This window comes from Moschus berezovskii, chromosome 19 (genome assembly GCF_049115385.1).
Source record: "Moschus berezovskii isolate FMDL1 chromosome 19, NW_MosBer_1.0, whole genome shotgun sequence".
NCBI classification, from domain to species: domain Eukaryota; kingdom Metazoa; phylum Chordata; class Mammalia; order Artiodactyla; family Moschidae; genus Moschus; species Moschus berezovskii.
In genome coordinates this window covers 17,182,973-17,204,815 of record NC_142478.1, presented here as the reverse complement: position 1 = coordinate 17,204,815, position 21,843 = coordinate 17,182,973, and the positions used below count along the sequence as shown (strand labels likewise).

The 21,843-nt window shown below is 58.7% G+C and overlaps 1 protein-coding gene across 1 annotated transcript; it reads right to left on the bottom strand.

Moving 5' to 3' along the window:
* Positions 1–445: 445 nt before the first annotated feature.
* LOC129542880 (kinesin-like protein KIF19) lies at positions 446–21,667 on the bottom strand. Its single transcript, XM_088827850.1, is given in 24 exon segments — positions 446–724; positions 971–1,178; positions 1,332–1,726; positions 2,391–2,731; positions 2,981–3,114; positions 3,583–3,704; positions 3,788–4,166; positions 5,151–5,334; positions 5,444–5,618; positions 6,185–6,407; positions 6,471–6,483; positions 8,155–8,273; positions 13,168–13,314; positions 15,062–15,256; positions 15,614–15,739; positions 16,981–17,117; positions 17,399–17,594; positions 18,089–18,199; positions 18,282–18,509; positions 19,523–19,539; positions 19,637–19,715; positions 19,808–19,932; positions 20,657–20,936; positions 21,518–21,667. Coding segments are annotated over 24 exon segments (4,215 nt in total). The 3' UTR covers positions 446–593.
* Between the last annotated feature and the right edge of the window lie 176 nt (positions 21,668–21,843).

Here is a 21,843-nt window from a genome sequence, read left to right as displayed (position 1 = left end):
CAGGATCACCCACCTTTCAGACAAGGTCTAGTTTCCGCAACAACCAACAAAACTCAAATGGGATTTTTATTGTTTAAAAGGAGTTGGGGGGCGGGAAGCGACTGCACAGGAACAAAACTAGATTCCTTCCCACCCCCCAGCCACAGTAGGGGAAATGCCCATCGGCCCCTTCCCCAACCATCCAGCATGCCCTTGTCCCAGATGTGGGCCCAGGAGCCCTATCCCACCAACAGTCCCTCCCTGCTCCACCCCACCCCCCATGCCTCAGGCCAAGTCTGACCGCAGATCTCAGAGGAGAGTTTCAGCAACAGGAGTCTCTGCCCAGGGAGCCCTGGGATCCAGGGCTGGGAAGCCAGGGAGTCCTGCCATCCAGGCCATGCCTCCTGGGCTCAGCTCCCATTCCCGGTAGCACTGAAGGCACGGAAGTGTGTGGGGCAGGCGCCCCCGTAACTCCTGGGTCCCAGGGCCGCAGCCTTCTGAGATCCCGCGCTCCTGACGCCAGGTCTTCCCCATCTGCCCAGCCTCCGTCTCCCTTTCCTGCCACACCCTATCAAGCCTTGGCGGGCAGGAGGGCCGGATCCAGGCAGGGCCCCTCAGTTGTGCTGGAAGTGTCCATCTTTGCCTTGGGTATTTGTGCCATAGGGCAGGCGGGGCATCCGAATAACCCGTCCGGAAACATCCAGTGGCTTGGAGGGGGCAGCGAGGGGGGAGGGGTCCTCGGGGCCTGCAATGGGGAGGGGCCAGGAGCTGTGCTTTAAGGCATGCCTCTCCATGCCCCGTCATCACCCCAGTGGCTCTGAACTCCCTAGGGGCACCCCCCAAGAGGCCAGTCCCACCAACAGTCTTCAGGAACCCTGTTTCCAGCAAGGGGCAGTCATAGGGGCAGGGAGCTCAACCAGCCTCCTCCCTGGCCTGGCCAAGGGCTCCCCTCTCCCCATTGCTATTCCCCCCCACACTTCTTGGTACTCACCCAAGTTCTGGCATGGAGGGAGTTTGACCTTGGCCATAGGCAGCGTGGCCTTTCCCAGGGGCCGGATGGTAGGGGTTCGCTGCCCAACCACTGGCATCCTCTGGTCTGAGATGTGATTCTCCACAGGACGGAGCCCAGCAACGTGCATCTTGGGGCGGGAGAGCAGTGCTGGCTGGAGAGCCGGATGAGCTGGGATCTGCGTGGGGCTCTGATACAAGGAGATGTTAGGTTCACTTGGGGGACACTCCATGGAGAGTGGTGCACAGCCAGGGTTACCCTGAGGCCTCTGGAGGAGCCCAGCCTTCGGAACCCGGCAAGGAGGGGGCCCTGACACCCCCAGCTCCTGTCCCCCTAGGCTCACCCCTTGTCCTGTGACTTCACAGGACTGGGACTTCCGCTTCCTCTTTGCCTCCAGGGACTCCTCTCGTTTCTTGCTTAGGCTTTTCTTCTGGCCTTGCAGTGTGGGACAAGGGCCATCGCCATGACACTCGACCACCTGGGATGGTGCCTCGCCCGTGCTGCTGGACAGGCTGTCCTCGCTGTCACTGTGCTGGAGGGTGGGGCTGGGCGGCCGCTTGCAGGCCAGCAGTCCGGGCAGCCCCATGTCATCAGTGTCGCCCAGCGAGTGCAGGGACAGGCTGCTGTGCCTCATGGTGGGTGCCAGCAGTTGGCGCCCCTCGGCCCCAAGGGCCGGCAAGCGCTGCCGGGCAGCCTTCACGGAGATGCCCTTGGTGTCGGTCAGGGTCTCCTTCTTCCCTGCGGCGGGACAGAGGGGCACCCAGCCCGGGATCAAGGCCACATTTTCCTCCCGCTCCTGCACCTCCAACACCCCTTTCTTTGCTGCAGCTCACCCCAACTTGCTTGCTGTTTGAGAAACTTTGGGCAAGTTTCTGAGCCTTCTTTTCACCTGTAAACTGACCATGTAAAACTAACCCCAGTGGGTTGTGAAGATTGTATTTTTTGGACCATGACACACGGCATATGGGATCTTAGTTCCCTGACTGGGGATCGAACCTTCACCCGCTGCAGTGGAAGTGCTGCGTCTTAACCGCTGGACCGCCAGGGAAGTCCCAGGTTCTGAGGATGCATTGCTGAGATAATGGGGGTCGCCTGTGGCCACAGGGTAGGGAGGGCTCAGACTGTATCTGCTGTTACAATTATTTCCGAGTGGCAAGTGGAGGGGGCGTGATCCCAAGTGCCATGTGTTGCCCATTCTGGCTTCTGACTGTGTCCCCTGCTCTGTGTGGACAGGGCAGGTGGGTACTCTTCTCTGGGCACCAGTGCCTGTCTTTCTAGAATGAGGCCTGGGTGCGTTCAGCAGCGGAGAGGGAATGAAGGGGCTTTGTGCTGGGTGCTCTGAGCTGTTGCGATGATTCCAGGCACAGGCTGATGAGCGGGTGGGGGGAGGCAGGGGACACACCTTCGCGGGTCAACGGGATCTCTGACAGATTGGAGTTGATCTGGCCGTTCGGACCAACCTGAGTGGTGGCCTGTGAGATGAATGGGTTGGGAAGAGAAGCCATTGGACCCAGCAGGGACCCTTTGTCCTCAGAGGGCTGTTTTGGAAAAGTTCCATCCCAACCATTGGGTGTCCCCCCCGGGTACTCCCACCCACATCAGGGGAGCCCGGGGTGCCCATGGGGCCCGCTGCTAACCTCCTGTGTCACCAGGTTGCTGGCCGGGATACGGGGTAGGGTGGGCACAAAGGAGCCCTTCGCTTGCCAGGCCCGGGAGCTGGCCTTGAACATGTGGTTGGCTTCACTGAGGTCAGCAGAGGAGGATGGGCAGTTGTTGCCCAGGCTGCCACCAAGGGAGTCCCACGCCCACCCCTCCTGAGAACTGTTGCATTGTGGGAACGAGGACCCCAAAGTACGGCTCAGACCTGTGCCCCCGCCCCGCCTTCCGTTCCTGCTCCACCCTCCCTGGGAAGCCAGGTCTGGGATGGCATCTCTGAGACACGGCCCGGTGTCTCAGGCAGGTTGGACGGCCGGAAGTGGTCCTCAGGCTCACCTCTCAGTGCTGAGCAGTGCTGAGCTTCTGTCCTGGGGGGGGGACTCGGAGTTCGGCATCTTGACATTTTCTAGGTCAGACTCCCCCGAGGTCGGCACGGTTCCTGGGGGGCTAATCTTGGGCCAGGTGCTGTCCTGGGGAGGCGAAAGGAGGGAGAGGGGAGTCGGAAGACTTGGTCTCGGACTGAGTAAACAGCCTGCCTAACACAGGCACACAGGCTGTCTGGGGCTGTAATCTGGGCTGGGAGCCCCAGGAGACAGGGGGGCTCGTGTTCTGAGTCCCAGGGGCCAGCCGTGGTCTGCGAGGCATCCCCAGTGGCACCGCCTGGTGGCCTGGTCTCCTGGGAGGGCATCTGGGGCCCTTAGTGCTATCTCAGATGTCCAACCCTGATCCTTAGACCCTGGACGGGGACACGTGCCGGAGAAGAACACCACAGGAGGGGAGCCTGGCGAGGCTTTGGGTCAGATAAGAAGCTGACGGAGAAGCCAGCTTTCTGGGGACCAGCCAGCCGGGTCCGAGGCCACACTAGGTGCTGGCAGGCGCCGCCCTGGTCCTCAGCCCCGCCCTTAGTCATGTGCGCATGGTCCGGCCCGGGCACCCACCTGCAGGGCCTGAGAGGCCAGGCGGTCCATCATGGTGGCGCGCTCCAGGCTGCCCTCCTCCTGCTCCCGCAGGTACGCTTTGTACAGCTCCTTCAGGTGCTGCGGGACGGCCAGGTTGCTATCTGCGGTAGGGGAGCGGAGAGGCAGGGCTCAGCGCGGGCCCTCGGGCCCTCGGCAGGTCGGACGTGCAGGGCGGGGCCCCTACCCTGGATGAGCTGCCGCTGGGCGCGGATGATCTTCTCGCAGAGGCAGCGGCGCTGCTCCAGCTGGCGCCGGACCTCGCGGCAGTGGCGGAGCGCGCTGGTGTGGAGCAGGGCGTGCGGCTGCATCTCGGCGTTCCGCAGCTCCAGCTCATGCACGCGGCAGAGCAGGCCGAGCGCCTCGCGCTGCTGCTTCGAGCTGACGCGCTGCGGCAGCGTCTCCTCCAGGCGGCGGCGCTGCGCGCGCAGCTCTCGACAGCGCCGCTCCAGCGCCAGCTGCGGAGCCGAGTGGGCCGTCAGCACCAGGTGGCTGGAGAGGGGCCGCCCGCGCCCGCTGCTGAGCGGGTCCTCGGCCCTCCAAGTCCCCGGACCCGGGGCGGCTGGCTGAAGCCCCGCTCCGAGGCCCGCTTTTCGAAGCTGTGTCTTGAACTCTGCAACTGGGGACTGCTCCTGGGTGACCCCTCTGAGCCTACCTTCTTGCAATCCATCCCTGACACAGGCTCCGTGCAGGGAAGTCGCTCAGTTCTGCCCGACTCTGTGCGGTCCCCTGGACCGCAGCCCGCCAGGCTCCTTCTCCCATGGGATTCTCCAGGCAAGGATACTGGAGTGGGCTGCCATTTCCTTCTCCAAGGGATCTTCCCCACCCAGGGATCGAACCTCGGTCTCCCGCATTGGCAGGCAGACCCTTTACCATTGAGCCACCAGGGAATCCAGGGAAATGAGCTCCGTGGACCAGCTCAACCCCAGCTCACCTGATGCCCTCTGGACTGGTGGACCCTGAAGCCCCCTGGTATGGCTATGCTCCAGAACAGAGAAGGGCGATCTGGAAAATCCTAATTAGAATGGTGGCTACCCGTTTTCTGAGTCTTTACTATGTGAAAGGATTTATTTAATCTTCTCATCAACCCCACTAGGGTTGACCACCCCCATTTTAAAGATGAGTGCTTGCCTGGAGAATCCCATGGACAGAGGAGGCTGGCGGGCTATGTAGCCCATGGGGTAGCAAAGAGTCAGACCGACCGAGCACACACACACACAGTGTCAGTCCCTCGCTGGTGTCCGACTGTGACCCGCCGGGCTCCTCTGTCCATGGGGATTCTCCGGGCAAGAATACTGGAATGGGTAGCCATTTCCTACTCCAGGGGATCTTCCCGACCCAGGGATCGAACCGGCATCTCCCGCATGGCAGGCGGATTCTTTACCATCTGAGCCACCAGGGAAGCCCTCAGATGCGAAAGAGAGACTCAGAGTCACAGGGGATTTGTGGCCTGAGAGCCCAGGTTTCACGCCTCCCACAAGCCTCCCCCAGCCCCTTCCTGCTGAGTCTCTCAACCCCCCTTGCCCCGCCCCCCCCCCAGCCCCAGGGACCTTCTGCTTTCGCAGCTTCTTCTGCTGGCTTATCAACGTAGCGATGCTTTTGCAGGCGGACACCACCTCGGCAGGCTCCTTGATGTCTGGCTGGCCGTCCCAGGTGCCCAAGTCCTTCCCGGTGTCATCCTTAGTGAAGGACTCCTTCCGACGCTCCTCCTGCCACTTGAGTGCCTGGCATGACCTGCAGCAGCCCCAACCCCAAAGGAAACGGGGGATTCAGGCCATGGGGGTGGGGGGGCACAAGGTGCGGTTCCAGCTCCTGGCTCCCATCCCAGGCCAGCGGTGCTTACCCAGAGACGGTGAGCAGGTGGCGGGAGGTGTCCATCCGCAGCTCCATGCCACGGTTCTCCAGCTCCAGCAGGCGTCTCCGAATGTCCATTTGCTCCTGGAAGGTGCTGATCAGCTGCTCACGAAGGTGTTCCATCACAGCGTGTTCACCCCGCCTACTGTGCAGCTGGACCTCGGCTGCCGGTTGAATGGGAAGTGGGAGAGGTCATCGGAGGAGGAACGGTGAGGCCAGGAAAGTTTAGGTCCGCCTGGGCCCTCCCCTCTCTCTTTCTCCCCAAAAGACTTCCGTGTAACCACTTCCTCCAGGAAGACCTCCTAGATTACCCCCCCCACATCCCACTTGTACACTGTCTTCAGGCGGTGACCCAAAGGTGACTCCCAGCCTCCCTGAATGAACTGGGCTTCCGCCAACCTTTAAAGCGCCTTTCTGTCCACTAGTAAAGGCACCCCTTAGACACTTTACTACCATGTGCTGCAAAATCGTCAAAGCAAGTACAGAAAATCTGTAAGGGAACCGTATCCCTTCTGGTGATGCCGAGCGCAGTCTCACAGCCCTCACTGCAGTCCCCAGAATGAAGGCCGCACACAGCTAAACGCCCAGGTGGCTCTCACTCTGATACCACCCAGTTCTGGGGTCAGGTCTCTGAGGCAGAGATCGCGATTCTGTTTGACAGCTGAAGGATGGAAGGCTTAAAGGCTGCTCAGTCAAAACGAGCCCGGCTTTGAAGCCAGCGCTGTCTGACCACAGAGCACCCCGAGGCAGCCTGGACGGGCTTCGGGAGACGGGCTCCCCCTCACGCACGCACGCACCCTGGATGTGACGGATGTCGCCCCGCTCCACTGGGCTCGGTCCGGGCTCCGCCCGCCCTGCTCCTCGATCTTGCACTTGAGCCTCTGGATCTCGCCCCGGAGGTCAGCGATGATGTTCGTGTCCTGGGCGATGTGGTAGGAGATGCCGAGCAGGTTCTGCTTCACCGGGGGAGGGGGCGGGGTACAGTCACCTGGAGGCCAGGGCCTGGCCTCGGGGACCCTCTTTTCCTGTCTCCTTGGATGACAGTAATGACCTCTTTGCCTCCGACTCTGCTGTGCTTAGTCGCTCAGCTGTGTCTGACTCTTTGCGACCCCATGGACTATGGCCCGCCAGGCTCCTCTGTCCATGGGATTCTCCAGGCAAGAATGCTGGAGTGGGTTGCCATGCCCTCCTTCAGGGGATCTCCCCAACCCCGGGGTTGAACCCAGGTCTCCCTCACTGTGGGCGTCTTCTTTACCATCTGAGCCAGCAGGGAAGCCCAACACTGGAGTGGGTTGCCATGCCCTTCTCGGGGGATCGTCCCAACCCCGAGATTGAACCCAGGTCTCCCGCATTGCAGGCAGATTCTTTACCACTTGAGCCACCAGGGAAGCTCTGCCTCCAACCCTACAACCTATCAAACTACATGCCTCCACCAGAGGCATACTCCTAAAATTGTGCCCCCGCCCCCAGCCCCGGCCTCTGCGCCACTCAGCCTTCGTTGGCTCCCGACTGCTGGGGGAACGCCCTGAGTCCTCATCTGGTGCTGAAGGCGCACTGCTCTCTCATTCAGAGGAACCGATCTCCTCGCCCCACCTCCACCGCGGACACCTCCTCCTCCCTGCCTTAGGAGCCTCTGTCCTTACTGCTCCCTCCCTTCTGGAGTCTCCTCTTCATCCTTCAGAGTCCCACTCACCGTCTGTAAAGAGGTTCGTGGGAATCCCACTGGCCTCCCTGCTGTTGGTGTGGTTTCCTGCTATTAATAACACTCTGAACTATCAATTCGCTCTTTTAAGGGTCTCTTCCCACCATTAAGTTCCTTAATGGAGAGAGCAGAGAGAACGCATCCAGCTCCTGAAACAGTCACCGGACAACTGAAGTGTCAGGAGAATGTAGGCTCTTGACACGAGTGGACCCAGATGACCTCATAGAGAGCCAGGATTCTCACACACTGACCAGAAAAGGTGACTGGGCAGACCTCAGTGCCACTCCTACCCACCTGGGAAGCCACTTAGGTCCCTCCAGCCTCACTGTCCTCAACTGTAAAGCGAGGACAGAAGTAACGCCTGCCTCGCTTGAGGATCACACGAGATGAACTGATAAAGGGTCACAGTAGAAGCACTCATAAGTCAGCAACATTGTCACAGTTGGGAGTAAAGGTCTGAACCAGCACCTCTTGAGAGGAAGCAGGAAGGGGCTGGGCGCCAGGCCTTGGCGACGAGCACGGACTCTGAACCGGAGGAGCACAGGGACTTCCCTGGTGGTCCGACGGTCAAGCGTCTGCCTGCCAATGCAGGGCACGTGGGTCCAGTGTCTGGTCTGGGACGCTCTCACATGCCACGGGGCCACCAAGCCCGTACCCCCACCCTTACTGAGCCCACACGCCCCACAGCCCGTATCCCACAAGAGAATCCACCAGTCACCACTGTGAACTTGGGAGGAGCCCCCGGTTCGCCGCAAACAGAGGAAGCCCGCACCCAAAAACAAGGGCTGATCACGGCCAGATCAAGTTAGAAAAAGAAGGGGACCCTCGGAAGCTGTGGGCTCCCTGGCAAGTTACGGGGGGCCAGAGCAGGGTGGCTCAGTCCAGAGTGTGTGTTCGGGGGGCTGGGGGTGGCAGGACCTGGAATCAGTCCAGGGGGCTTGAATCTTGGCCCAGAAAGGCGAGTCCAGGGGGCACACAGCAGGGGCCCCCTCACCCACGTCTTGATGGTCTTGGCCTGGCCCGCGAAGGTCAGGGTGTTCCGGGACTCCTCGGAGGCGCTGCTCGCAGGGCTGATGTGGGCGATCATCACGGTGCGGCAGTTTCCCCCCAGGGAGTTCTGGACGGGCCGGGCGGGCGGCGGTCAGCAGGGGCCGCCTCCCTGGACCTGCTCCCCCGTGATGCCCTCGTGGGTGTGCTCTCTCTCACACATGCACGGGTGCGGGAGCCGAGCACCCCGCGGCCCCTCCCCGCCCCCTCTGCCGTCTCCCCACTGCTTCCCTCTCCCAGTTTCATCTCCAAAGTTCGTGCTTGAAAATTTCCAGCATCTGAGTCCGGGTCTCCCAGCTCTCCTTCTCCCCGCCTCATAAACATGAGGATGAGGAAACGTTGGTTGGAACCAGAGCGGGAAGAGCTCTGAGGGGTCCTGGGCTTCTCCGCCATCTCTTGGGCCTTCCAGGTCACCCCCTTTGCTGACAGTGGAAGGCGCCATGGTCTTGGTTGGAGAGAGGCTGGTGATGGAGTGAACTGGGCCTGTGGCCGCCGCCTCCCTTGCCCCGGGCTTGCCCTGCCCTCTTCAAGGGAGAGAGTACGGGGCTACCGGGGCCTGGGGGCAAAGCCCTCGGGCGGGGCAGTGACCAGCTGAGCGACTTCAAGCAAGCTCCTTCACCTCCCTAACCCTCGGCTCCCTCGGGTTTCTAGGTGGCAGGAGCCGGCTCTCGTACCCCCAGCCTGTAGGTGCAGTGATGCTGGCGGGCTGATGCCCAGCGTCAGGTCACCTGCAACTCTGCCATCAGCCCAGCCAGACCTCTGCTGGGGCCCCACGTCCAGCACTTACTGGCGTGAGCCCTTGGGGAGGTTGCTTAGCCTCCCAGTGCCTCAGTTTCCTTGTCTGCAAATGGAAATAATGACCCCCTAACTCAGACACGCTGACCCGATAGAAACAACTGCGGAGAATTCCCCTCCATCCAGTGGTTAGGACTCCATGCTTTCACGGCTGAGGACCCGAGGTTCAATCCCTGGTTGGGAAATTAAGATCCCACAAGTCATGCAGAATGGCTCCCTCCTCTCCAAAAAGGAGCTGGGTGTGGCCGGGGGTGAAGCACTGCATTCAGAGCCCAGCCAGGAGCATGCCCTCAACCCCAAAACAGCAGCCTCTGGGAGCCACGAGACTGACTGTCCACCTGAACCTCCAAATCCAGATGACTCCGAGTTCCCTCAAACCCACAGCCCTGGGGCTGGTGGGAGGGGGGCGGTCAGATGCTCAGATGCAACCTCTTTCCCTCCCTGCTGTTCACAAACAAGGGCCTGCGAGCGCGTGCTTCGTCGCTTCAGCCATGTGCGACTCTTCCAGACCCTGAGGACTGGCTCCTCTGTCCATGGGATTCTCCAGGCAAGAGTTCCGGCGTGGGTTGCCACACCCTCCTCCAGGGGACCATCCCCAACCCAGGAATCAAACCCACGTCTCCTGCACCTCCTGCATTGCAGGCAGATTTTTTTTTTTTCTTTACCCACTGAACCACCTGGGAAGCCCTAACATACAGGATACCCAGTTTCGATCTGAAATTTGGATAAATGAGTGAGCGTTTTTTAAAGCATAAGTATGTCCCAAAGAGGTCTCTTGTTTTTCCTATTCTGTTGTTTTCCTCTATTTCTTTGCATTGATCACTGAGGAAGGCTTTCTTATCTCTCCTTGCTATTCTTTGGAACTCTGCATTCAGATGCTTATATCTTTGCTTTTCTCCTTTGCTTTTCGCCTCTCTTCTTTTTACAGCTATTTGTAAGGCCTCCTCAGACAGCCATTTCGCTCTTTTGCATTTCTTTTCCATGGGGATGGTCTTGGTCCCTGTCTCCTGTACAATGTCACGAACCTCCGTCCAGAGTTCATCAGGCACTCTATCAATCAGATCTAGTCCCTTAAATCTATTTCTCACTTCCACTGCATAATCATAAGGGATTTGATTGAGGTCATATCTGAATGGTCTAGTGGTTTTCCCTACTTTCTTCAATTTAAGTCTGAACTTCGCAATAAGGAGTTCATGATCTGAGCCACAGTCAGCTCCTGGTCTTGTTTTTGCTAACTGTATAGAGCTTCTCCATCTTTGGCTACAAAGAATATAATCAATCTGATTTCGGTGTTGACCATCTGGTGATGTCCATGTGTAGAGTCTTCTCTTGTGTTGTTGGAAGAGGGTGTTTGCTATGACCAGTGCATTCTCTTGACAAAACTCTATTAGCCTTTGCCCTGCTTCATTCCGTGCTCCAAGGCCAAATTTGCCAGTTACTCCAGGTGTTTCTTGACTTCCTACTTTTGCATTCCAGTCCCCTATAATGAAAAGGACATCTTTTTTGGGTGTTAGTTCTAAAAGGTCTTGTAGGTCTTCATAGAACCGATTAACTTCGGCTTCTTCAGCATTACTGGTTGGGGCATAGGCCTGGATTACTGTAATATTGAATGGTTTGCCTTGGAAACGAACAGAAATCATCCTGTCATTTTTAAGATTGCATCCAAGTACTGCATTTCGGACTCTTTTGTTTACCATGATGGCTACTCCATTTCTTCTAAGGGATTCCTGCCCACAGTAGTAGATATAATGGTCATCCGAGTTAAATTCACCCATTCCAGTCCATTTTAGTTCACTGATTCCTAGAATGTCGACATTCACTCTTGCCATCTCCTGTTTGACCACTTCCAATTTGCCTTGATTCATGGACCTAACATTCCAGGTTCCTATGCAATATTGCTCTTTACAGCACCGGACCTTGTTTCTATCATTGGTCACATCCACAACTGGGTATTGGTTTTGCTTTTGCTCCATCCCTTTATTCCTTCTATAGTTATTTCTCCACTGAGCTCCAGTAGCATACTGGGCACCTACCGACCTGGGGAATTCCTCATTCAGTATCCTATCATTTTGCCCTTTGTTACTGTTCACGGGGTTCTCAAGGCAAGTATACTGAAGTGGTTTGCCATTCCCTTCTCCAGGGGACCACATTCGGCTGTGGTCCATGTGATTAGATCAGCTAGTTTCCTGTGATTATGATTTCAGTTTGTCTGCCCTCTGGTGCCCCCTAGCAATACCTACCGTCTTATTTCGGTTTCTCTTACCTTGGTCGTGGAAAATCTCTTCACAGCCGCTCCAGCAAAGTGCAGCTGCTGTACCTTAGATTCCAAGGGAACTTTTCATGCAAAGATGGGCTCGATAAAGGACAGAAATGGTATGGACCTAACAGAAGCAGAAGATATTAAGAAGAGGTGGCAGGAATACACAGAAGAACTGTACAAAAAAGATCTTCACGACCAAGATAGTCACGATAATGTGATCACTGACCTAGAGCCAGACATCTTGGAATGTGAAGTCAAGTGGGCCTTAGAAAGCATCACTACGAACAAAGCTAGTGGTGGTGATGGAATTCCAGTTGAGCTATTTCAAGTCTTGAAAGATGATGCTGTGAAAGTGCTGCACTCAATATGCCAGCAGATTTGGAAAACTCAGCAGTGGCCACAGGACTGGAAGAGGTCAGTCTTCATTCCAATCCCAAAGAAAGGCAATGCCAAAGAATGCTCAAACTACCGCACAATTGCACTCATCTCACACGCTAGTAAAGTCATGCTCAAAATTCTCCAAGCCAGGCTTCAGCAGTATGTAAACCGTGAACTCCCAGATGTTCAAGCAGGTTTTAGAAAAGGCAGAGGCACCAGAGATCAAATTGCCAACATCCGCTGGATCATGGAGAAAGCAAGAGAGTTTCAGAAAAACATCTATTTCTGCTTCATTGACTATGCCAAAGCCTTTGACTGTGTGGATCACAATAAACTGTGGAACATTCTGAAAGAGATGGGAATCCCAGACCACCTGACCTGCCTCTTGAGAAACCTGTATGCAGGTCAGGAAGCAACAGTTAGAACCGGTCATGGAACAACAGACTGGTTCCAAATAGGAAAAGGAGTGCGTCAAGGTTGTATATTGTCACCTTGCTTATTTAACTTATATGCAGAGTACATCATGAGGAACGCTGGGCTGGAAGAAGCACAAGCTGGAATCAAGATTGCTGGGAGAAATATCAATAACCTCAGATATGCAGATGACACTACCCTTATGGCAGAAAGTGAAGAGGAACTCAAAAGCCTCTTGATGAAAGTGAAAGAGGAGAGTGAAAAGGTTGGCTTGAAGCTCAACATTCAGAAAACAAAGATCATGGCATCTGGTCCCATCACTTCATGGGAAATAGATGGAAAAACAGTGGAAACAGTGTCAGACTTTGTTTTTTTGGGCTCCAAAATCACTGCAGATGCTGATTGCAGCCATGAAATTAAAAGACGCTTGCTCCTTGGAAGGAAAGTTATGACCAACCTTGATAGTATATTAAAAAGCAGAGACATTACTTTGCCGACCAAGGTCCGTCTAGTCAAGGCAATGGTTTTTCCCGTGGTCATGTATGGATGTGAGAGTTGGACTGTGAAGAAAGCTGATCGCAGAAGAATCGATGCTTTTGAACTGTGGTGTTGGAGAAGACTCTTGAGAGTCCCTTATACTGCAAGGAGATCCAACCAGTCCATTCTAAAGGAGATCAATCCTGGATGTTCATTGGAGGGACTGATGCTAAAGCTGAAACTCCAATACTTTGGCCACCTCATGAGACGAGTTGACTCACTGGAAAAGACTCTGATGCTGGGAAAGGTTGGGGGCGGGAGGAGAAGGGGACGACGGAGAATGAGATGGCTGGATGGCATCACCGACTCTGTGGACATGAGTTTGAGTGTACTCCGGGAGTTGGTGATGGACAGGGAGGCCTGGCGTGCTGTGATTCATGGGGTCGCGGAGAGTCGGACACGACTGAGCGACTGAACTGAACTGAACTGAACTGAATGTCCCAAAGATGGCATGGGACATACACAATGATACCCAATCCGGATGTTCACATGCAGCTGGGTATCCTGTATTTTCGTCTGTGAAGCTGGCAGCCCCCGCCCCCCCGGGTGCCCAGGGCCCAGGCCCGGTGGCAGCTGGTACCTTCAGGAGGCGGGTGAGCTTGCTGTCGCGATAGTTGATGTACTTGTTGGTACTCTTGTCGCTCAGCGTGTTGATGCAGGTGCCCAGGGCCAGCAGCGAGCGGTTGATGTGGGCCCCCTCTTTCATGCGCTGCCCACGGCTCTGTGTCTGGGGGTCGAGCAACACGTATGACTCCCCACCTCAGGCCATCCTGGGTTGTAAATCCCTCCCCGTCCCCCAGGGCTCTGCAAGGAAGAGACGCTGAGGACCTGCTCTGCCCTCTGCCCAGGGAGGGCATTCCCGAAGGTCAGAGAACGAGAAGGTCTCTGGACAAGAGTGGGGCTTCCTAGGTGGGTGCTGGTGGTAAAGAACCTGCCTGACAACGCAGGAGACACAGGAAATGCCAGTTCGATCCCTGGGTCTAGAAGATTCTCTGGAGGAGGGCATGGCAACCCACTCCAGTACCCTTGCCTGGAAAATCTCATGGACAGAGGAGCCTGGCAGGCTACACTCCATGGGGTCACAGAGCTGGACACGGCTGAAGCAACGGAGCACGCACGCTGGACAAGAGCGGGGACAGGAGGCTCCCAAGGAGGGCTGAGAGCCTGGCTCTTAGCCTCCCTGGGGACCGACTCGCGGGCACAGTTAAGGGCAGCGCCGAGGGCGAGATGGAGGGAGGTCGAGACTTCCCAGACAGCTCAGCTGGGAGCTGGCACGGCCGTGGGCTCCCCGCTCTAGAGAGAGAGCCAGGCTCCGGAGGGGAAGGACGGAAGTTTGTGTGTATGCGGGGAAGGGCGTGTGAGCGCGTGTGAATTGCATGTGTACATGGGACAGCGTGTACATGTGTATAGGATGGTGCGTGAGGAACCCCCTGGTGGTCCAGGGGCTATGACTCCACGCTCCCCATGCAGGGGGCCTGTGTTCGATCCCTGGTTAGGGAACTAGGTCCCACATGCCACAGTTAAGAATTTGCATGCTGCAACTAAAGATTCCATGTGCCATAACTAAGACCCAAAGCAGCTAATACATAAATAAAGAATAAGTAAATATATATATTTATATATATATAAAAGGAAGCCTGTGCGTTAGGAAATGCATGGATTTGTGGGTGAATGGATGTGAGAACAGGACAGGATCAAGTCCAAGGAGGCTCTGCCACCCTCGGGAGATGTCTCTGCCCAGCCTGATGAAGCTGGAACCGGGTGGCTGCAGGGCACACCCTCTCCCCACTGGCTGCTGCCCGCCCCCTTCCTCCAGGAAGCCCTCAGGCCCTTATGGAAAGAGAATGTGTTTCTCCCGCTCCACCCTATTGAAACCAACCCCACATGTTCCAGCACGAAGCCCTTGTTACTTCTCCCTGGTGCTTGCATTTGCCTCAGTGCTAATGGTGAGATGCCCATGGATGCAGGAGACCACGAAACTTCTGAATTTGCCCACAAGAGGGGGCCTGGGCCCAGGTCTGGGTGGCAGGGCTGGGCAGACAGCGATGGAGGGGGACGAACACTGACAAGTGGGTGGCGGGCCCTTTTCTCTCCCTGACATGGTGGGCAGGGTCTCCCCCATCAGGGGACATCTTCTCCGCGGGGCCCCAGCTCCTCACCGGGCCCATTCATTCTCCTGGCTGTTTCCCCACGTCCTCCGGGACACGCACTGTCTCCTTCCCTGGAGAGACCCTCACACTCCCAGGCCCCTTCCCACTAACAGCCCCTGGGGGCGTCTCCCTAGGGTACCCCAGCCCAGCCCAGCCATCCTTCCTGTCCTCTGTGCCATCCCTCACTGCCCTTCCCTCCAGAGCACCCGAACTCCCGCCCTCCCTGAGACAGTCCTCACTCCGCCCCTTGGGGAGCAGGGTGGGCCAGCCACCCTACCCGGCCCCCCAGGCTCTGCCCCCAGCCCCAGTGGGAGCCGGCCTCACCTGGGAGGCCCGCTCAGAGCCAGCCAGGTCGATCATGAAGAGGCGGCCCTGCCGCACCTCCTGTAGGACGTCCCTGACGAGGCTGCGCTGACGCATGGCCACCTGGGGCACGGCGTGGGAGCGCAAGGACTCCTGGTTGGCGGCCGTGGGCTCCTGGGTCCTCTGCCGGTTTCCCCTCATCAGCAGCTGCATGATCTGGGTGGGCAGGGCTGAGCAGGGAGGCCACTCCTGGGGACCCGTGGGCACGCTCCCCAGTCCTGCCTCTGCAAGGTTGGGAAGGGGCCCAAGGCAGGGCTGGGTCAGCCCCCTTTGTGCTGTGGGGGCCGAGAGGTCAGGGCCTGTCTATCAACTGGAAGGCAGGGTGCCTGGCCGGTCCCCAGGGTCGGCGTGGCCGCGGGCGTGTCATCCAGGTCCTCTGTGCCTGCCCCAGCTCCAGCCCAGCTGAGCCGCAGCGTCTCCCCGGGTGCAGAGCCCTGCCGCCTCTGGTCACACCCCAAACACACACACAGAGGTTAGTGTCCTCCACGACCCTGCTGGCTGCACAAGACTCGCCTCTTTGGCATTGATGGTGCAGACCTCGGTGATTCCGGCCACCTGGATCACTCCCCTGGAGTCTTCCCTCAGCTTCAGATACCCCAAGGCAGGGCTCAGCAGGTCCCGGATCATCTCATTGTAGATCTGATGGGACCGGTTGGAAGGGGCAGGTGACAGACATTAACGGGAGACCAAGAGCAGGAGGTTCAGGCAACGGCTGGGCTCTCCATCCCTCCCGAGAGCTCCAGGCTCCTCTCAGGAAACCCGGGCTTAAGGAGATGAACCCTCTCCTTCCTTCCTATGGGGTGGGCGTAAGGGGGCTTCAGCATCCAGGGGGGAGACACTGGGCTGCCAGAGCCAACAGCACAGAAGGTAGCAGGCCGGCCAGGCACCGGGCAGAGCACGGGACCTAACCCACGGCCAAGCCCTGGTGGTTACTAGGCAACCCTTATGGTACCTTCACCCAGCCTCGCCAACCACGGCCCCCGAAGTGCATCTTGCTGGCTAAGTCACATGACGCTGGCTGGAGCAGGTGCTGGCAGCAATGCCTCGCTGCCCCTCCAGAGCTGTCACCCAGGAGAGTATCAGCTTCCAGAGGGAGCCAGGGAGGCCAGGAGCCAGATGGAGCCTAGCCCAGTGGCTCTCCCGCCGCTTCTGGCCTCTGTGGGTCCCCACCCCCGCTGATCTGCTATTGCCCAGTGATAGCACTCCCACAGGTGGGCATCGGGGGCTGTGTCAAGGTGGAGAAGGCTGGCAGGTCTAAGCCTGTCCGTGTATGTAACGTTCTCACCTGTACCTACATATACAGAGTGCCTGCAGGTAGCCTGGCAAAGCAAACAGGGTTGGCTCAGTCGTGTCCGACTCTCTGCGACCCCATGGACTGTAGCCTGCCAGGCTCCTCTGTCCATGGGATTCTCCAGGCAAGAATGGAGTGGGTTGCCATTTCCTTCTCCAGGGGATATTCCCAAGCCAGGGATTGAACCTGGGTCTCCTGCATTGCAAGCAGATTCTTTACCATCTGAGCCACCAGGGAAGGGAAGGAGTGGGTCCAGAGGATGGCCTCTGGGAGGGTGGCTAGGGGCTCAGTGACCAGGTCACTTTGGAGTAGCCAAGTGGGCAGGGCTAGACTCTAAAGCCCCAGGGTCGTGAGTTTGAATTCCTGTTCCCCCGCTTGCTGTGTGACCTCGGGACTCTGACTGTCTAGTTCCTAGGCTCTCTGAACCTGAGCTTTTATAAAATGAGGCCGACCACACGCGCATGGGAGAGCAGCGGTGATGAGCACCCCCAGGAGACTGCCCCCTGACCTGACCCCCGGGAGGCAAACCAGCCCGGTCCTGTGGACCTCCTGGCCCAAGCCCACAGGGCAGGGTGGACCGAGGGCTCACCTCCAGGCAGGACGTGGACACCTGGTTTTCCACGTCCTCGCTGGTCTCCTCGATGGCACGGAAGTGGTCGTTGAGGGTCCGAACGTGGATGCCGGGCTCGCGGTCTGTGCCCAGCATGGTGGAGGTTCTCCCGCAGCCTGGGGCGGAGCAGGGGGCGGGGGTGAGCAGGACGGAGACGGGCAGAGCGGGGACCCCTGGCAACCCTGGGTCTGTCCTCAAGGCTGGAGCCTCCCAGGTACCCGGAGGTGGGGGAGGGGAGAAGACGGCATCCTGGGCTGGGGGTGGGGCTTTGGGTCCAAAGGGCTCTGGGAGAGGGCAGATTCAATCGGCCACATCCTTGATTCCTGCTCCGGCCTGGGCCAGATGAGCTCGGAGGCGGAGGGTGAGGAGCTTGATTCTCGGGGGCACTCGCCCTCACCTGTGGGGCCGTAGGCAAAGATGGTGGCATTGGAGCCTGAGATGACGCCTTCAATGAGGCTCCTAGCGCCCGGGGCACGGCCAGGGCAGAGCCCATAGGCCCACGGGACCACCCTGACCCCCGACAGAGGCAGTTTCCTCCCTGGAGCCCTTGGGCCCTGAGAAGAGGGGGTTGGAAGGGGGGATGGGTGTCTCCGCTTTCCCCCCACGGGTTGGGGGGCGGGAAATGCCAGCCTACTAGAGGGCTCAGGACACCTGAGACCCTCCCCACCAGCAGCTGGTTCCCGGCCCCCAGCCCAGAGGACGCCTCACACCTGCTCCTTGGAGCATCCGCAGATGGATGAGACGGGGTTCCTGGGAGGGTGTCAGCTTCCCCGAGGTGCCCCTCCCAGCACCAGGTGGGCTTCAAGCACCTTCCCGCAGCTCCCTTAGGGGCCACCTGTGGGGAGGGCTGTTGGGTCCCCGTGGAGGGTGGCATCTGTGTGCTGACCGCGGTGTGTCCACGCAGAAGGCTCTGTATGCGCCACGCAGGCTCACACACACGTGTGCATGTGGGGATACGGCAGGGAGAGAGCGAGTGATGGAGCGACGCCTGGGGCTCGGGACCGGGGTCCCCTAAGGGTTCCCTCCCAAGCTGGTCAGAGGGCAGAGAGGGGATCCTGTGTGTCCCCAGGCCCAGGCGCCCCCTCACCTGGCTGGCAGTGAAGTCAAAGGCCACGTCCAACAGGTAGGACTTCTCCCGGGAGCGGTGCGCCCGCAGGATGTCATCCGGATCCTCCATTGGGTCCATGAGAACCACCATCTGCAAAGGTCCCAAGCGGAGGCAGCCAGTCACCCAGGAGCCCCAGGCCCGCCCCGATGCCCACCCTGACCACTGGCCTCACCCCCCACTCAGGATGTGGGGAGGAGCGGGAGGGGCCAGAGGAGACTCGGTGTCCGGGAGCACCAGGGTCAAGGCCAAGCGAGTCCCGCCACAGGACAAGACGCTGAGCGGACGGGCTGCCCTGGGAGCACCCCCGGGTCTCAGAGCTCCTTTCCGGGGTCAACAGGGGAGTCAGGGCCGGGGACGGCCCAAAGAGAGCTTGAGAGGAGATGAGGCAGGAGGGTGGCCACTGGGGGGCAGACAGAGGAGGCTGGTTTGGGAGCCCGGTCCAGTACCGTGGACTCAGGAGATGTATAGGGGTCCCTCTTGCATCCCCATCTGGCCCCAGGATCCAGGAGCCCCTGGTCCTGGGAGGACCTAAGCTTTGGGGTTCCCACCAGGCTCCTCCCAGTAGGTACACAGCGGTGGTCACTGCATCTAAACTGGTCTAAGACCCCCACCACCACCCCTGCTTCCCCAGGTCCCAGCAGGGCCCTCCTCTGAGATCCTCAGTGGAGGGAAAAAGGAAGAGATAAGACAGCTTCCTGCTGCTGCTGCTGCTGCTAAGTCACTTCAGTCATGTCCGACTCTGTGTGACCCCATAGACGGAAGCCCACCAGGCTCCCCCATCCCTGGGATTCTCCAGGCAAGAACACTGGAGTGGGTTGCCATTTCCTTCTCCAATGTGTGAAAGTGAAAAGTGAAAGTGAAGTCGCTCAGTCGTGTCCGACCCTTAGCGACCCCACGGACTGCAGCCTACCAGGCTCTTCCATCCATGGGATTTTCTAGGCAAGAGTACTGGAGTGGCTTGCCATTGCCTTCTCCGAGACAGCTTCCTAGGAGGCCCGAAACCGGGACCCTCACGCTGAGGTTTTAACCAGTCAGGTGGGATTCCAGGGGAGCCACGAGAGGGGATGCCCCAGACAGGCTGGGCTGGGGCTCTGTGCAGGGAAAGGAGGCCACTGCCCCGGGCCCCCCTCACAGGCTGCTAAATGCTGGTGGCCACAGTGAGCTGAGTGCAGGGCGCTGGAGCCTGCAGTGTACCTGGCGTGCACACCTGTCTCCAGCCACCGCCTCCGGGCTTCAGCCCCAGGGCCGTGTAAGTCTCTCCCAGTGTCCAGTTCCTGACTCGGGCCCTAATACCAGCAGCAGGAGCCCTGATCAAGTGTCAGACCCAAACGAAGAAATATCCGCCCACAAGTCCCCAGGCGTGGGTCCCAGAAGAGGGATGCAAGGGAACCTGACCAGCTGCACGGCTCTCACCCTTGCTGTCAGAGCTCCTGGGCACACCGGCAGCGCCAGCGGCCCAAGGGGCACCCTCTGGGGGCTTTCAGTGCAGGGGAGGGTGAGCAGCCTGCACAGATGCCCATCACCCACTGATCACCTTCAGATGACCTCTGGGCACTGCCAAGTTCATGGGCACCGTGGGCATCTGGTTCCTTTGACATCCCGCCTCCTGAATCAGGACATTGTCAGTACAGCTGCCACGAGCCCCTCTTAAAAGAGGGTTTTGTCTGGGTCTCCATCTGTCTGGACCCCAGCCCGCACCCCACTCTTCAGAGCATCACCGCCTTCCCTGTCCACTCGGGCACACAATGGAGCTCTTGTGCCCCCCGGCCAGGTGAACTGGAGCTGAGCTGCGGAGGGCTGGGGTGAGGGTGGGGTGCTCGTGGCTGCCACGGAGGCAGCACAGGGAGGTCAGGCCGAGTGGCCACAACTGCTGGGCACCTTGCATGTAACCCAGGCATTAAGTGATACCCTCCAGGTCAGAGACAGATGTAATTTCCTGCCTGACATTCAGAGTACAGTGGGGAACAGACCATTTTAATAACAAGTGCTGGGCTCCGGGAGGCAGGCAGAGTGTAGAGAAGGGGCACACGATCCAGCTTTTCCACTACAGGAGGGCTTCCTGGAAGAGGAGGTACCAGCACTTTCTTTTTTTTTTTTAATAAGTATTTAATATGTTTCCCTGTGCTATAAAGGAAATCCTTGTTGCTTGGTGGTTTAATTGCTAAGTTGTGTCCGACTCTTTGCGACCCCATGGACTGGAGCCCACCAGGCTCCTCTGTCCATGGGATTCTCCGGGCAAGAATACAGGAGTGGGTTGCCATTTCCTTCTCAGGGGATCTTCCTGACCCAGGGATCGAACCCAAGTCTCCCGCACTTCAGGCAGACACTTTACCATCTGAGCCACCAGGGAAGCCCTAACTGTATACTGTTTACAACTAGACAAAACGACCGAGTCACGCCGCTTGGATCTGCAGCTGAAGAAAACCAAAGCCTGGAGAAGTCAAGAGACTTGCCCAGAGCCGCTGGGCTTCCTGAGCAATGAAGACTGGGCGGGTTCAGACCCGGCCAACACCCATTTCTCAGGCCGGTTCCCTGACCAACCCCCACCACCCCCAAACGTCCACCTGCTTCCCAGGAGGCGGTGGAAGTGCATCTGCCCTTCGCTGACCGGCCTGCTCGGCCAGGCGGCCAGGCCAGGACCGGAGCCGGTGTGCCCGCCTCGCTGGGGACCCGCACCTACCGAGGAAGCCGTGTTCTTCTCATTTCTCTGGAGGGCGCACAGCCCACTCGAGACCTCCAGCAGGGTGGTCGTCCCCAGCTGGGAGCCGCAGACAATGAAGCACCCACTGTCTTGCACCCGGAGGTAGAAGAGGGCTTCGTCACAGACCTGTTGGAGGGCTGGGCAGACCCGGGGGAGCCACGTCACCCTCTGCTTGTCTGGTCATCTGGTTCTTGGGGAGGCTTAGGCTGGCAGCCCCATTCAAACACCCCTAGGGACTTCCCTGACTGAGGGGGACCTCAGCCTCAACCCACAGGAGGGGGTCCACACCCTAAGGTCGGTTGCAAGACCCTTCACTCCAGCCTCATCTCCCACCTTACCCCAGCCACCACGCCCACCCCTTCAGTCCACCCTCACTTTCTTTCCTTTTTTTTTTTTTTAACGGTCACACAGATAGGCATGTGGATCCTAGTTTCCCGACCAGGGATCGAACCTGTGCCCCCTGCATTGGAGGGCAGAGTCTTGACCACTGGACTGCCAGGGAAGGCCCTCCAGCGCCCCTTTCATTCTGCAGTTTCCACAGCCCTGCTCTTTCCCAGGGCCCCAGCCTGCAGGTCTCTGCCCCACCTCTCCTGATAAGATAAGGCTGGCTCAGCTGGGAGCGTCAGCTGCCGGGAGCTGGGGCCCAGGCTTCGGAAGGAACAGGCCTGGCGAGAGGAAAGGCCAGGCTTCTGAGGGTGTGGATGCACCGGGAGCGGGGTGCACGTGACCTTCAGGCTGAGGGCAGGGTGGCACTGCTTGAACACAAAGTCCCAGATATCTAAGGTCCCGTCCATCTTGGTGGTGAAGAAAACTGCCGGCCTCACATGGCTCCAGGCGCCATCAGTGAGATAAGCCATGTGATACCTGTAGGGAGCCGGGACCTCCGGTCAGGGACTGTGGGAGGGACTGGGACACAGGGAGAGCCTGCTGAGCCGAGACCCTGCTCATCCACCCCTTCCCGGCTCCTCGGTCTCAGCCTGGAAGTTCTTCCTGGTGTCTGACTTCTAGCCACGCCAGCCTTACCACCCTCAGT